Source organism: Dinoponera quadriceps, unplaced genomic scaffold (genome assembly GCF_001313825.1).
Source record: "Dinoponera quadriceps isolate SergipeBrazil2010 unplaced genomic scaffold, ASM131382v1 scaffold1527, whole genome shotgun sequence".
Lineage (NCBI taxonomy): Eukaryota > Metazoa > Arthropoda > Insecta > Hymenoptera > Formicidae > Dinoponera > Dinoponera quadriceps.
Window position 1 is genome coordinate 272,165 of NW_014555734.1, and position 12,956 is coordinate 285,120.

Below are 12,956 nucleotides of genomic sequence, written 5' to 3' on the forward strand. Positions count from 1 at the left end.
TGGACTCGATCTAAAAATCGTCTAAGAAGATTATAATATTCTTGCTTATATGTATATGAGAATATCTATTATTGATTTAGGGCTCATTTTTTCCGTGCAGCAATTTAAAATCGTCGATCAGGTTAATCGCTGAAAGTTATCCTGAATCAACACGGCTACTTATCTTTGTTTGCACACACACACACACACACAATTCCATCATTCATCCTCGATCACTGTCTTGATCCTCAGACTTTAGAAACTAAAGGTTCACGACTCAGTGGTATTTTTAGACGAGGTCGGGTGAGAGCTTGTGCTGTTTTTCAAACTTTATTCAAAAATATGAAATATGCCCAATTGATATTGTACAATTTTTATACACATTAGGAATAACGGAATATTAAACAGAAAACACTCAAAGTTTCCATGAATATAATCCAACGGAGAGACGGGTGAGTACCTTCCGGAAATATCTTTATGTATGTGTTAACAAAATGTATGTTAACAAAGTGTCGATCGAAATTCGCGTCCACTATAATTACACTGTATTCTCGGTTATTTCTCATTAAAGCTCCAACTGATAAGTTTTTTGAGCCATGTTTTCCCATGTTGGACGAGACAGGTCTGACTAAATAAAATACAGTCAACCAGCCTGCTCTTTGGACGACTAGTGTACGCCCAGAGGACGAGGGAGCTTTAACAAGAAATATAATAAAACGAAGTGCAGTCTCTCGTGTAACTATTGCGCCCGAACTGATCAACACACACGCGCAATAAATATTTAATTCTTGGCACTACGTATGAAACAGAAATCTTCAGTCATTCTCAGTCATTTTTACGGTAACGACAGACTGACACGATTATCGTTTTCAGTGCCGACAATTCTCGAGATAAATCGGATTTGTCGAAATCCCGCGACGGGAATAAATCGTGATTGCTTCACTCCAATATACCGGAAATACGTTAGCGTAAACTAACGTAGTATTTTACTTTTTTTCCCCCCAAGGCACACTGTACAGACATCGCATCCGTGACGAACGCCGCAGTTGGAAGTGCTTATCTCCGAAGTCTCTACTGTTCCTTCACGCTACTTCCAACTGGGCGAAATTTTCGCACGTGTCAAGGACGATTGTATGTAACATCGACGTCGGAAGCATTATACCCACACCCAATTCTCGATTGTTTCGCCATAAATTTACCGTGTTAACCGTATTTCGTTAAATTTATAGCATATTGCTCTCCGCTTTGGTAATAAATCATCGATCAATAAATTAAACCCTTTTGGTGTTGATTCGAAAGGAGATGCACTCGCTTGCCGTCAAGAATTTTTACAATGCATAACATCCTGCCATCCATTCACTGGTGCAAAATAAAGTGAAATAAAATGACTGATTCTTAGCAGAATAGGTGACCTCTTAAATATTAAAATACCAGAAGTGACCAGAAGTGACAATATTTTGTCAAATTCTGAGAGTAACCAAAACCGTTCGAAAAAAAGTAACATTTATTCTTACTTCTCCAACTTTAATTTTGGATAATTTAACATATAGCGAGTTCTTTTCATAGTACGATTTGAAAGTTCGTAACAAGGAAAGACTAAGGACGCGCACGATACACGAGCACGCTTTCGGAGCAATTGGTAGCAGATAAGAAGGCAAAAAAATATATATACACATAGAACGCCTATATTTTACAAGTTTAACGGCAACTCAGGAAAAAAGGTGACTATAGTTTGACTCATTTGGAGAGTAGTGAAATTTTGTAGTGATTTGTCGAGAAAAAATGTCAAGAGGTGACTAAAGCGATTGAATGGCAGGCAACAACCGTCGCCCGACTTGTACGTCGACGGCCACGATTTGTGTATTCGCCTTAATATTCTCTCGGAATTCGCGAATCTCTCGCGACTGCTGCTCGCTGACTGGTTCGCGATCGTTCGGGACGCGCGCCTCCGACCGCTGCAAGGCTCGATCAGCATCGGGAGAATGCCGATACGAATCTTAATCCTGGTCAAGTACAAATTTCATTGTATCGCGAAAGTAAAAGAGCGTAGAATGAGATCCCGGAATCACCCTTTGTCTGTGCAGTTGTCGAAACCAGTCAAAAATGGTCACGACGGCCACCGATCCGGCGCTCCTCGATTCCGCGCCGGAGGTTACATTATCTCCGTTTTCCGGCTGCTCAGGCTCTTCTTTATCATCGCCCAGTCCTCCAATATGTCCGTGTCATTGAGCATGTAGACGATATAAGGGCCCGCGACGGACACGGCGCGCCGTCTCTCCGTGTGGTTCCTCCGTCGCTTGCTGGTCGTGTTGAGCCACAAATCCGCGTGTATGTCCACGTTGTTCTTGTCCTCTTCCAAACGGCGGATCTTCTCCTGGAGGTCGTTATGTATGCAGTCCCAGACTATCGACTTCTCACTCTCGAAGTTTTGCAGGGCGGCCTGCTCCTCAGCGTAGAACTTGTTCAGAATATTGTTCAACCTAAATTGCTTTAAAATCCCGGCCACTTCGGTCTTCGTCTTCAGATTCTCCTTCAGTCGCTCTAGCGGTATCAGATACTCTTCCGACTTCCCCACCCGGACCTCCCCGAGTTTCGTGTCCACTTGTATGATTCTTTCTCGGTATAATCTAAGGTAAACATTGAGATATGTTTCAATCATTGACCTCCTGAGAGTCTTAACGTAACATTTGTATCGTCAGCTTTAGGTCGTTCCAATAGACTCGACGATTCTCACGCCAATCTCTTCTGTGGCAATCTTGTGTCGTTTCAACATGAAAAGTGGTTTGCATAAGTCCACTAAACAACTAAGTGACAGTGAAAGATGTATTAAACATGGGATATACTCACTGTTCCTTGAGAAGAGTGAACTGCCTCTCCAGATCTAACAAGTTTTCCATACACTCGTTCCGTCTCCGCTCACATTCATCCTCATCCATTTCTGACGAGTCATCGCTGTCAGTGTGCTCTGCGCTACTGTCACACGACACAGAGCTCTGATTACTGTCATTACTGTCGTGCGACATTTCCTCCCCTTCACCGTCCGATTCATCTTTGATGCTTGGCATTTATCCTTTGGGACAAAAACGGTGTTATATATATGTATACATGTAATAAATGTACATGCGTTTGTTTTTCTTATACAACACGTGGCGCAAAAATAGCGCGCGGGAACAAACAATACCGACGAAAAAGGAATCTTAGTACACGAAATACAGCGGTTTAAAGGATTCATAACATAACCTATATAGAATACGTGTTGTATTGACGCATCTTGTACTGATATTATCGAAAATCCTGGTATTTCGTGCGTTATTTTGCGCAGATTGCAATCACACGCGCCGAACGAAGTCAAAACTTACCTATATATTTAAGAAAATATACGGATTTGTAGAAACAACTTTGGATTTGTAGAAAGTTCCTCGTACGTATCGTGAAGCAGGAGCGAATGGACACTGGAAGCTTACACTAGGTTGTCATCGATACAGCGTAAACTCCCGCACTAACTGTGCGATGGTCTGAAGTTTCTTTGAACAATTTTAGAAATACCACTCGCTCGCTTTTGACACTTGTGACAAACTTGCGCAGCTAACCACTTGGAACTTGAGTGGTGTTTGATTACCGAAAGCCAGAAGCTCCGAAGCCACCATCCTATACGCTATTTCCCGGCAGGATTTGCGAGATAACTCTTTTTGAAACTGATAACCAATCGAACAGCGAGTTTACTTTCTGAGAAACTTCGCAATTAGCGACATTTTCGTCTCTAGCAATGGAGCCCTCCCATTGGGCGCTGGATGAAGTACTGTCTACAAATAATTGATAATGTATAAAAATCATAACGGAGAAATGATATTGTCACTAGTAACATTAAATTTCGTCGATGTCAACGAGATTTGCATTTATCAGTATCGAAAAAGTATTCGTACATGTAAAAATGTTCAGAAAGCTTACAGGACAGTGGAAATATGCTTCGAGCGGACCGCACGATAGTATTCCACCGATCCCAACGCTGTGGAGATTTACCCAAGTATTTAACAACTTTTGGTTTTTGCACCGAAATAATGCCATTTCGAAGCAACGCAAATGCAAATAAGCTGCGTGGGAATAAAATGTGTTGGAATCTGAGTGATTGATTGAGGTAAAACTTTTGTGACAAACACGATATTAGGTTAAATGTGATATGTCGATTGAAAGATCCCTAGAAAGAGCAAATGACCAATCAGAAACGTTGAGTTGAATCACAGTGTGTTCTTGATGGATGTATATTTCACCTATATTTTGGAGTACAGTATCAACTTTAGATTATGTGTCCACTTGTGTTTAAAACATTTTTTATTCGAAGCAATAATTATTTACCACCTTAATTTATCAATTACGTGTTGTTCCATTAAAATAAATAAATCGTCCTATTAATATTATAATATAATTTTTATTCGATTATAATTCCACCACTTGACATAACAGTTCGGTTATAACGTTAATATGTAATATACCTTAATGTGTAATGCAACGTTAATGTTTAATTATTATATAATTGATACATTTAGTTTTGAGCTACAAAATTACAACAAAATAGAAATTAATTATTGTTGCATTCAATTAATTTTATTCAGTGGAAGATAATCTATTAAGTGACAGCGAACAACTTCGATAACGTACCTAAAATATTTTACATGGAAGACAGAGATAAATAAATAAGCATCGTAAACGATCTAATATGGACATTGCAGAAAACTCTCAATTATGAGATGCAATAAGAGATTCTTGAGAAGAGTTGTGACCCGATGAAACAAAGTCTGAAACAACTTAGTCATCAAGAATTGATAGGACTAACTAAGGTAGCAATTGACAATGTTATTGAAAGTAATCCATTGTTCTCTGCATTATTCTCAGATAGTTACGATAGAAGAACTTACATCATAGGTAGGACAAGCTATAACTTTATTCTTAAATTGTGGAGAATTGCCAAACCTTGCAGTAGCATTAATGTTTGAGATGTTTATAATAATTTATCATTTATATATTGATCTATTTGAATCGATCAATCATCCTAATAATATAATTTTGCTTTCATTCATAGGTTCTACCACGTGACAAGACAGTTCTTGATCTTGAGAAGGCTATTTCCATGTTAAACAGAATATTGTGGGACTAGAACATATCCAAGGTGAACAAAAAAATAATATATGATATCATCATGAGAAGCATCATAACATACGGCAGTGAGATGTGGCAATTGAAAGATAACACAGAAAAAATACTACTGGCCTCTGAGATTGACTTTTGGAGAAGAGCAGCAGGAAAATCCAGAAGAGAATATATAACAAATGCAAGATTCCGTGAAATGATGAACGTCAACCATACAATGGTAGATAATATTAGAACAAAACAATCGATATGGTACGGCCATATACAACGCATGACCGAAGATAGACTACCTAAGCAGATATTGAACTGGACTCCACCAGAAAAGAGAAGACGAGGAAAAGCTGGCGGGAGGAAATAACAAAGGAAACGAGAGAGAGAGAACTTGAGGAAGACCTATGAGCTGATAGGGAAAAATAGCAGTTGGGTATCGGAAAACGTAGAACGTTATGAACCGATTGTATATACATATATATATTCAGAAATATCTTACAGCATATTTACGGTATGAATACGACAAAGTAACTATACAGTTTGAACAATTGTGTGGCTAATTTCATACAGGATCCTAAGGTTCAGACATATCTAATAAGGCATTTAAATGCGTTGGCATCCAATTTGTACCGTTGTGGCACACAAACAGTACGTTGCCGTCGATATATGCCTGGACGTTTCCCACTTTGTACACTTGTTTGGCTTCTTTGTATCTGTTCGGGATCGGCATGAACAATATACCACGTTCTTCGCACTTCTTTTGCACGAGATCCTTGAAGCCCTGCGGGATCTGCGAAGCGGTTCGCACTGCCTCTGCGAGTCTCTGCGAACAACACATTCAATATGCAACCAATTATAACACCATGTATTTTAAGCATAGCGCTTAACGCTTAACAATATTATACCTCTATTCGCGGCTGCGCAATCGGTGCCATCTGTGACATCGTCGGTTGGGTTCTCTCTAAGCTCGTTAGATACGAAACCTGTTCCAATGCGCCAGGTTGATGACTTTGTGGCCCCGTGACGGCTCTGTTCATCATGTCTAACGCTTTCTTGAAGTGCTCTGGTAAATCATATTTATATTTCGTCATATATTTCAATGAATAAAGTTGTGAGGGAGCAAGCGGAGGATTTGCGTCTGTAGATTAACAGCGTGATACGTACCTTTCACTGCCGGCTCCGCTAGTAACTTGTCACTCAACATCCCCTTCCAACCCATATACCAGGTTGTAACTTCGTCGTAATTGGGCGAATGATTGAGCCAAAGTGCCAGGACCTGCAGCCACTTGGGAAAGAAAAACTTATCGAGCAATCCTGCCATAACGTGAGGCGGGATCAAATCCTTCCATTCGTACACCCAGTTCCACTGATCCAAATGCTGTTGATGCGGATTTATAACGAATTCGGACAAGGCTACTTGCAACTTTGGAATTATATTCTTCACTAAAAATGCTTCCATGTCTCCCTTGGCAAATACCTGCGCCCATGGTTGCAGCATTAACCTAGCGGATCTATCCGACGGATGCCAACCTCCTAAAGCAGATCCAAGTTTTCTGCGTATTATAGGATAAATTAGGGTATCCAAACGATTTCCTGAAGGAAGTTATGCGCAATTAATACTAGCCTGTCTGTATAATCGAACGTGTGCATACTGATTAATACATGTTACATATGTATACTCACGTAATAATGGCAACCAAGGATGAATCCATGTATGGATAGGCACAGTGTCAGTAAGAGGATTCCATTCTTCCACCTCTAATGTTAATTTCGGTAACACTAATAAGTCCAGTATATTTTCCAAAATCCAATTAGGCAACAGTGGCATCCAGTGCTCTATTAATTCGATTAGGGGTTCTGGCTGCCTACATGTCCATTGCCTGCACATAATTCACAAAAAAAATTAAGATATGAGATTATTATGTTGTAATTAAAGATTCGCTCTTCGGAATTATTGTGTAAACCAGTATACTATATTAGTACTATACATTAGTATTATATTAGTAGGCTATATTAAGCGCGAGCGTGGCATGATAGACAGCGCACCGGTCTGCCATGCTATAGAGGTCCCGGATTCGATTCTCGGCAGAGCCAGAAAAATTTGCATGCGCTCGTGGCTCCTCATCGGTGATCCGGCAAATCACCAAGACACCATACCTGCCATACATGCCATAAAAACCTCTCTCCAATTGCAATTCGAAACCAGCGTTTAAACTGTAAGTCCCGTATGCATGTGTACAATCTGCGTGTGCACCACATGCATACGCGTGAGAGAGAGGTAGGCCTCTACAACAGGCTGGTAGCGCCAATGGAAGAAGTATATGCTATATTACTGTATGGCTCCTCTGATCGATGGCATCCATGCATTCCACACCAATTGATCATATGGATGCATAGCTCGAGCTTGGAGTGTACTACTAGCTCCATTTTCCAAAATATCCTTCCACACTTCAAACAATTTAATTGCATTCTTCGGCTCCATCAGTGGATTCCAACTCAGCAGACAATCTTTAATCTTTGGGGCCACGAAACTACTAGCTAATTCACCAAGCTCGAACATTTTATACTCTTCATAATAATTGTCTTTTAAATTTTTGTAAGCCTCCGCAGTCTCCTGTAGCGTCAGCTCGTTCGTTTCATTCATTAATCTGTCCATGATCACCAACACATTCTCCATCGTGTGAATTGATTGGCTAATTTGATCGATGACTTTTGACTTGTTCTTCTTTTCTGCTTCCAGCGTGATCACTCTGTCGTTTAAATACCTCGTCCGCCGATCATTTTGAATAATATCTTGTTCGCACATGCTCACTTTTAAATTTACATTATGCTGTAATTCAGGCAGAGAAAAATTTACTTTAGTCTTCTTATCGGACGTAATAACAATCTCGTCGGGACACTGCTGGCCACCGGCTATCGCATGATACCCGCTGAGAATTCTCTGCTCTGGCCCTGTCATATCGATTACTTTGACCTTGCTCATTTCACTCGACACTGGAAGTTTTCTATTCGGTTTCAATTTTCCATCTTCTAAAACCTGATCTACACTTTTGTAAATATATCTCGTCTTCTTCTTATTGCTATTATCACTCTTTCGCCATTGGGATACTTTTGACTTGGATTCTTTCGCCTCTTCTCCATCGTCATCCTTCTTTACATCTGGAATTTTAGGTGTTTTCTCGGGACCATACGCACCAATCGCGCCTCTTCCCTTTCTGAGATGTGCTTCCACTGGTGCGCTTATTCCTTGCAACTGTTTACCTAAACCTTTACCAGGTTCAAATCCCATCTAAATGAAGAATATTACCATTTATTACCGTATCACTTCGAGAGAATATATTAATAAATAATAGGCTGCCTTTTTTTTTGTGACATACCTGTAGTAACAATTTAGCACCGATACCTTTTGTATGTACTTCCCAACTACCCATTCCACTTTTCAGCAATAATGGGTTTACTTGATTTCGCTTTTTACGCAGGCCTGCGATGTCGCTCTCCAAATTCAAAGAGAAAGACGATTGTGATTTTGAGTTACTTGACCTCTCATCTTCTGAGCTAAATTAGTCAGATACAAATTTATGTTACTAAGATTATACTAGAAAAGCAATGGAAAATTTGTAGGTGTTGCTTTACCTTGAATCATCTTGATATTTAGATTGAGACTCTTGTGTCTCTTCATCTTCCTCCTCATCGTTATTTTCTTTCTTATCTTTTGGTTTTCCTGCTTGCTGGATACCACCAGCAACAAAATTAACAGGTGTTGTATAGTTTTTTGGTCCTTTATTAAAAGTTTTGAAAGATGGTCTGGCAGATAATTCGTCTTCATCACTGTCATCAGCCCACATCCCTGTGTTGACAAACAAAGTAATTCTTAGGAAAGTCAAATATTAAATTAAATTTTTAAGAAGTATCATCAGTATTCATATTGTACATTTTTCCAAACACACGTATCGCTCATAATTTTCAGTCTCTTTAATTTCCCTCTCACTTTAATGCAAAATATACTATACCTAGCATTTGGCCTTGGTTAGGTGGCATGAGTGAGAGTGTGTGTTGTCTGAGAGAGCGTCTGAGATTTATATATAATTTGGATTGTAAGAATAAGTTTGGCGAAACTAAGAGATAAGGAAAATATAAGGGAATAGATGGGATATCTATGGAGATATGGAGGGGAAGTAGTCAAGAAAGGTTTAATAAATGTTATAAAGGAAGCATGGAAAGAGGATAGAATATCTGAGGAGTGGAAAAGGAGTATAATTGTACCGTTGTATAAAAGAAGAGAGGTGGATATAATGAATTATAGAAAAACCTCATTTCTGTGTACAGCCTATAAAGTGTACGCAAAAATGTTACAAAGTAAATTGAAAAAGGAGATAGAAGAAAAAGATTTGCTGCCGAAAAGTCAAGCCGGCTTTAGGAAAAGATATTTTACTTTGGACATTTATATATTAAACCATATAGTACAGAGAGAATGGAAAAAGAATAAAGAGGAAAAGAGAGTCTTTGCTTTGTTCATAGGCTTCAAGGCAGCTTTTGACAAAGTAGGTAGGGATGAACAAGGAAAATATTAGAAGAGAAAGGAGTGAATAGGAATTTGACAAAAAAAAATGAAAATGGTTTACGAAGGAACGGAAGTGATAGTCAAGAGAAAGGACGGACTAACAAGGAAATTCACAGTGAAGAAAGGATTAAAACAAGATTGTGTGATGAATATAACCCTGTTTAATTTGTACATAGTGGATATTGAAGGAGAATTTAAGAAAAGAGGAATAGGAGGTATAGCCTTAAGAAAAGAGAGAGTATGGGTATTAGCATATGCGGACGACATGGTGGTTTTGGCGAAGAACTGGTCGGCTATGCTGGATATGATGGATACGTTCAAAAGATTTTCGAGGAAGAGGAAATTAGAACTCACTGTGGAAAAAAAATAAAGATTTTGATTTTTCATAGTAAGAGAATAGGAGGGGATGGAGTATGGAAATGGGGGAATAGGAAAATAGAGGAAGTGAAAAGTTTCAAATACTTGGGTTCGTATTCAATAGGAAAAGAAATTATGTTGATCACATTAAGGATCTAAATAAGGAAGGGAAGGGAGTATGGGGAATAGGAAAGGATATGTAGAAACGATTTTAAGAAAAGATGGATACTTTTTAGATATTTAGTACAAAGTATGATGACTTATGAAGTGGAAATATAGGGGTGGGAGGCAAAAAAGAAATGGAGAATGTTATATTACATTATGTGAGATGGGTTTTTAGATTAGATTTCTGCATATCGAGGTACTTAATTTTGAGAGAATTGGGCTTAGAAAAACTAAAAATCAGATGGGGAATCAAGGCGCTGAAATTCAAAAAGAAGGCTAGAGAGAAGAGAAAGGAAAATTTGGTATGGATATATTACGCGAAAAAAGAAAAAGCGAGAGAGAAAGAGCTGTGTAGCAGAAAAAAGAAAAATACTATAATAGGAAAAGTTGGGATTTAAAGGCTATAAAAGAATTAAGAGCTAGAAACATAAACATAGAAGATTTTAGAAAGAGAAAAAGATATTCAGAGATAAATAGAAGAAAGTAAGATAAGGAAGGTGAAATATAACAGGAAATGTAAAGAAATAGGAGAGAGAATAGAAAAGCCTGGATATTTAAGAGTGAAAAACTTGGAGAATGTAAGAATAGGAGAAACAGTGAGAGCTTTGATAAGAATAAGATGTAGAAATATGGGAGAAGGCAATAAGTATTGGATGAGGGAAGCGGATAAAAGATATAGATTCTGTGGAATGGCTTTTGACAAAATGGAATATAATATAGCAGAATTTAGGATGGTGAGATATTGGTTCAAGAATTTAGGAAAAATTGTAAAGAAAAGATTAGAAAGAATCTGGAGTGATATATTAGATAAGGAAAAAGGAGAAGTAATAAAAAAGTTGTGGAAGGAGAAGGAAAAAAAGAAAAGTTCAAAGGAGGAAAAGGATAAAGAAAAAAAAAATAGTAAAGGTAGGAATAAATAAAGTAGCTAAAGCACAAATATAAGTGTAAATGTAAAAAAAAACAAGATATAATTAGTAGATAATAGGGAAAGTATAATATTAGAAAGTAGATTAAAATAGGAGAAATAGATGTAAAATATATAGAAGCGAAAGTAGTCTAAGAATAGGACAAAGAGGCAAGTTGTTCGCACAGAAAGAATTGTAAGTTTTATTAAACAGGCAGCAATCTAAGGTAATTGTAACTTTTAAACAAGTACAACTTTTGTAATATGAAAGTGAGTTGTGTAATAATGCGATTTTCGTTGTTTTCTTTGGTCTGTTGTATGGTTTGGTCTGATATGTAGTTTATTTTATTATAATTTTATTGTATTATAATTTGGATAGAATAATAGTAGAAAGCATATAGAGGCTGTGAGTGAATGAAATGGTGTGGATGGATGAATTTTAGAGCAAATGTAAACCAAGTCCCTTCCTGGCATTGTAAGCTGAAGTAATAAATATATATACTATACCTAGCATTTGTTGTTTCTTCGTGAATTTGCGTCGAGGACGGGCTATATTAAATTCATTGTCTAAATCATAATCAGTAATTTCAAAGCTTTCTACTTCATCCTCAGACATCTTGCTCCTTCTTTGTATTACTTGATATCTTATTTTGTTTTAATTACTTTGTTTCGTAATCACGAGTAATATAATCTTATGTCAACTACTGAAATATATCTAACCATAGTATAAGTCAGAGCAACAGGTTCACTTCGTGAGAAATGGTCCTAAAGTTCGTCTCTCGCACATGAGTTCTGCGCATCTAGCAATTAGTCGGTTCTTTTTAGCTGAACTGACTGCACTAGTCGAGAAATTTACAGACACTGAAGCGTGAGAATCTCGTACGAACGTTTTATATGTTTCAATGTGATATAAAATTTTGATCTGTTCAGCCAATTCAGCTAAAATAAACAGACTAAATATAGCGATCGTTAATGTGTAGGAATTACACAATATAAAAGTAAAGTGCAGTCTAGTATGTCCGACACATAAGGCATAAAGTATTATACGTGTCATATAACGTGCTTATCGGATATATCAATTGGCTGTCGGATAGAGAATTTTTAGGGAGCGTTTGAGGAGACGCTATTTAGCGCTACCACGTCATTCATATCTTTATTGTACATGTAAAGAGCAATAAAGATAGGATAACGCGATAGAGCTAAATAGCGTCTCCTTGAACGTGCCCTTAGAGTGTTTAGAGAAAATGTCGGAGACATTAAAAATTATCTATCCGACAGCCAATGGGCACGTCCGACAATGCTCATACAACACAGGTGAAGAGGCTTTTTCATGGTAACGTCGAGCATTCGAACCAATCAGCAGACAAGCGTACTCTGTCGATCCAATCAGCAAACAATTCGTAGTCTGCTGATTTGCTCCGACGCTTGACGGTATCATAAATTTATCCCTTAATGCTAGCCTAATAGAGGATTCAGGTTGGAATTACATTGTCGTACGATGAGCTTTGTGCCGATTGGCTGCCGGATAGAGAAATTTCTAGTGCTTCCTACATTTTCTCTATAACACATCGGCTGATAAGTTCCCGGTCTGACACACAGATGGCGTTGCAATCGCTGAACCGATGCTTGTTTCAATAAATACCATAGAGATATAAGAATAGAGGGAACAAGCCTGTAAGTGGAAGTCATAGAGGCAAAGAGAGAGATGGATGCCGAGGGTCCTATCTGTCTCTTTCTAGTCACGCGCTGGGATTGGCTGCCGCGCCAACGACGATATAGCTATACATTTTTCTTCATCCAATTCAAAGAAACTGTCATTGCTAAAATGATCACTGCAAATATATGCTGTTTTCA

The 12,956-nt window shown here is 38.2% G+C and overlaps 2 protein-coding genes across 2 annotated transcripts; both read right to left on the reverse strand.

The window, feature by feature from the left end:
- Positions 1-278: 278 nt before the first annotated feature.
- Positions 279-3,639, reverse strand: LOC106745295 (breast cancer metastasis-suppressor 1-like protein). Its single transcript, XM_014620780.1, has 3 exons — positions 3,339-3,639; positions 2,827-3,049; positions 279-2,606 (listed from the first exon to the last, which is right to left on the reverse strand). The coding sequence occupies exons 2-3, from the start codon at positions 3,042-3,044 to the stop codon at positions 2,132-2,134; spliced, it is 693 nt and encodes a 230-aa protein (XP_014476266.1). The 5' UTR covers positions 3,045-3,049; positions 3,339-3,639; the 3' UTR covers positions 279-2,131.
- Positions 3,640-5,579: 1,940 nt separating this feature from the next.
- Positions 5,580-12,040, reverse strand: LOC106745294 (tuftelin-interacting protein 11). The gene is made up of 8 exons (XM_014620779.1): positions 11,610-12,040; positions 8,749-8,962; positions 8,493-8,670; positions 7,449-8,404; positions 6,799-6,995; positions 6,280-6,708; positions 6,021-6,178; positions 5,580-5,938 (listed from the first exon to the last, which is right to left on the reverse strand). The coding sequence occupies exons 1-8, from the start codon at positions 11,716-11,718 to the stop codon at positions 5,690-5,692; spliced, it is 2,490 nt and encodes an 829-aa protein (XP_014476265.1). The 5' UTR covers positions 11,719-12,040; the 3' UTR covers positions 5,580-5,689.
- Positions 12,041-12,956: the final 916 nt, after the last annotated feature.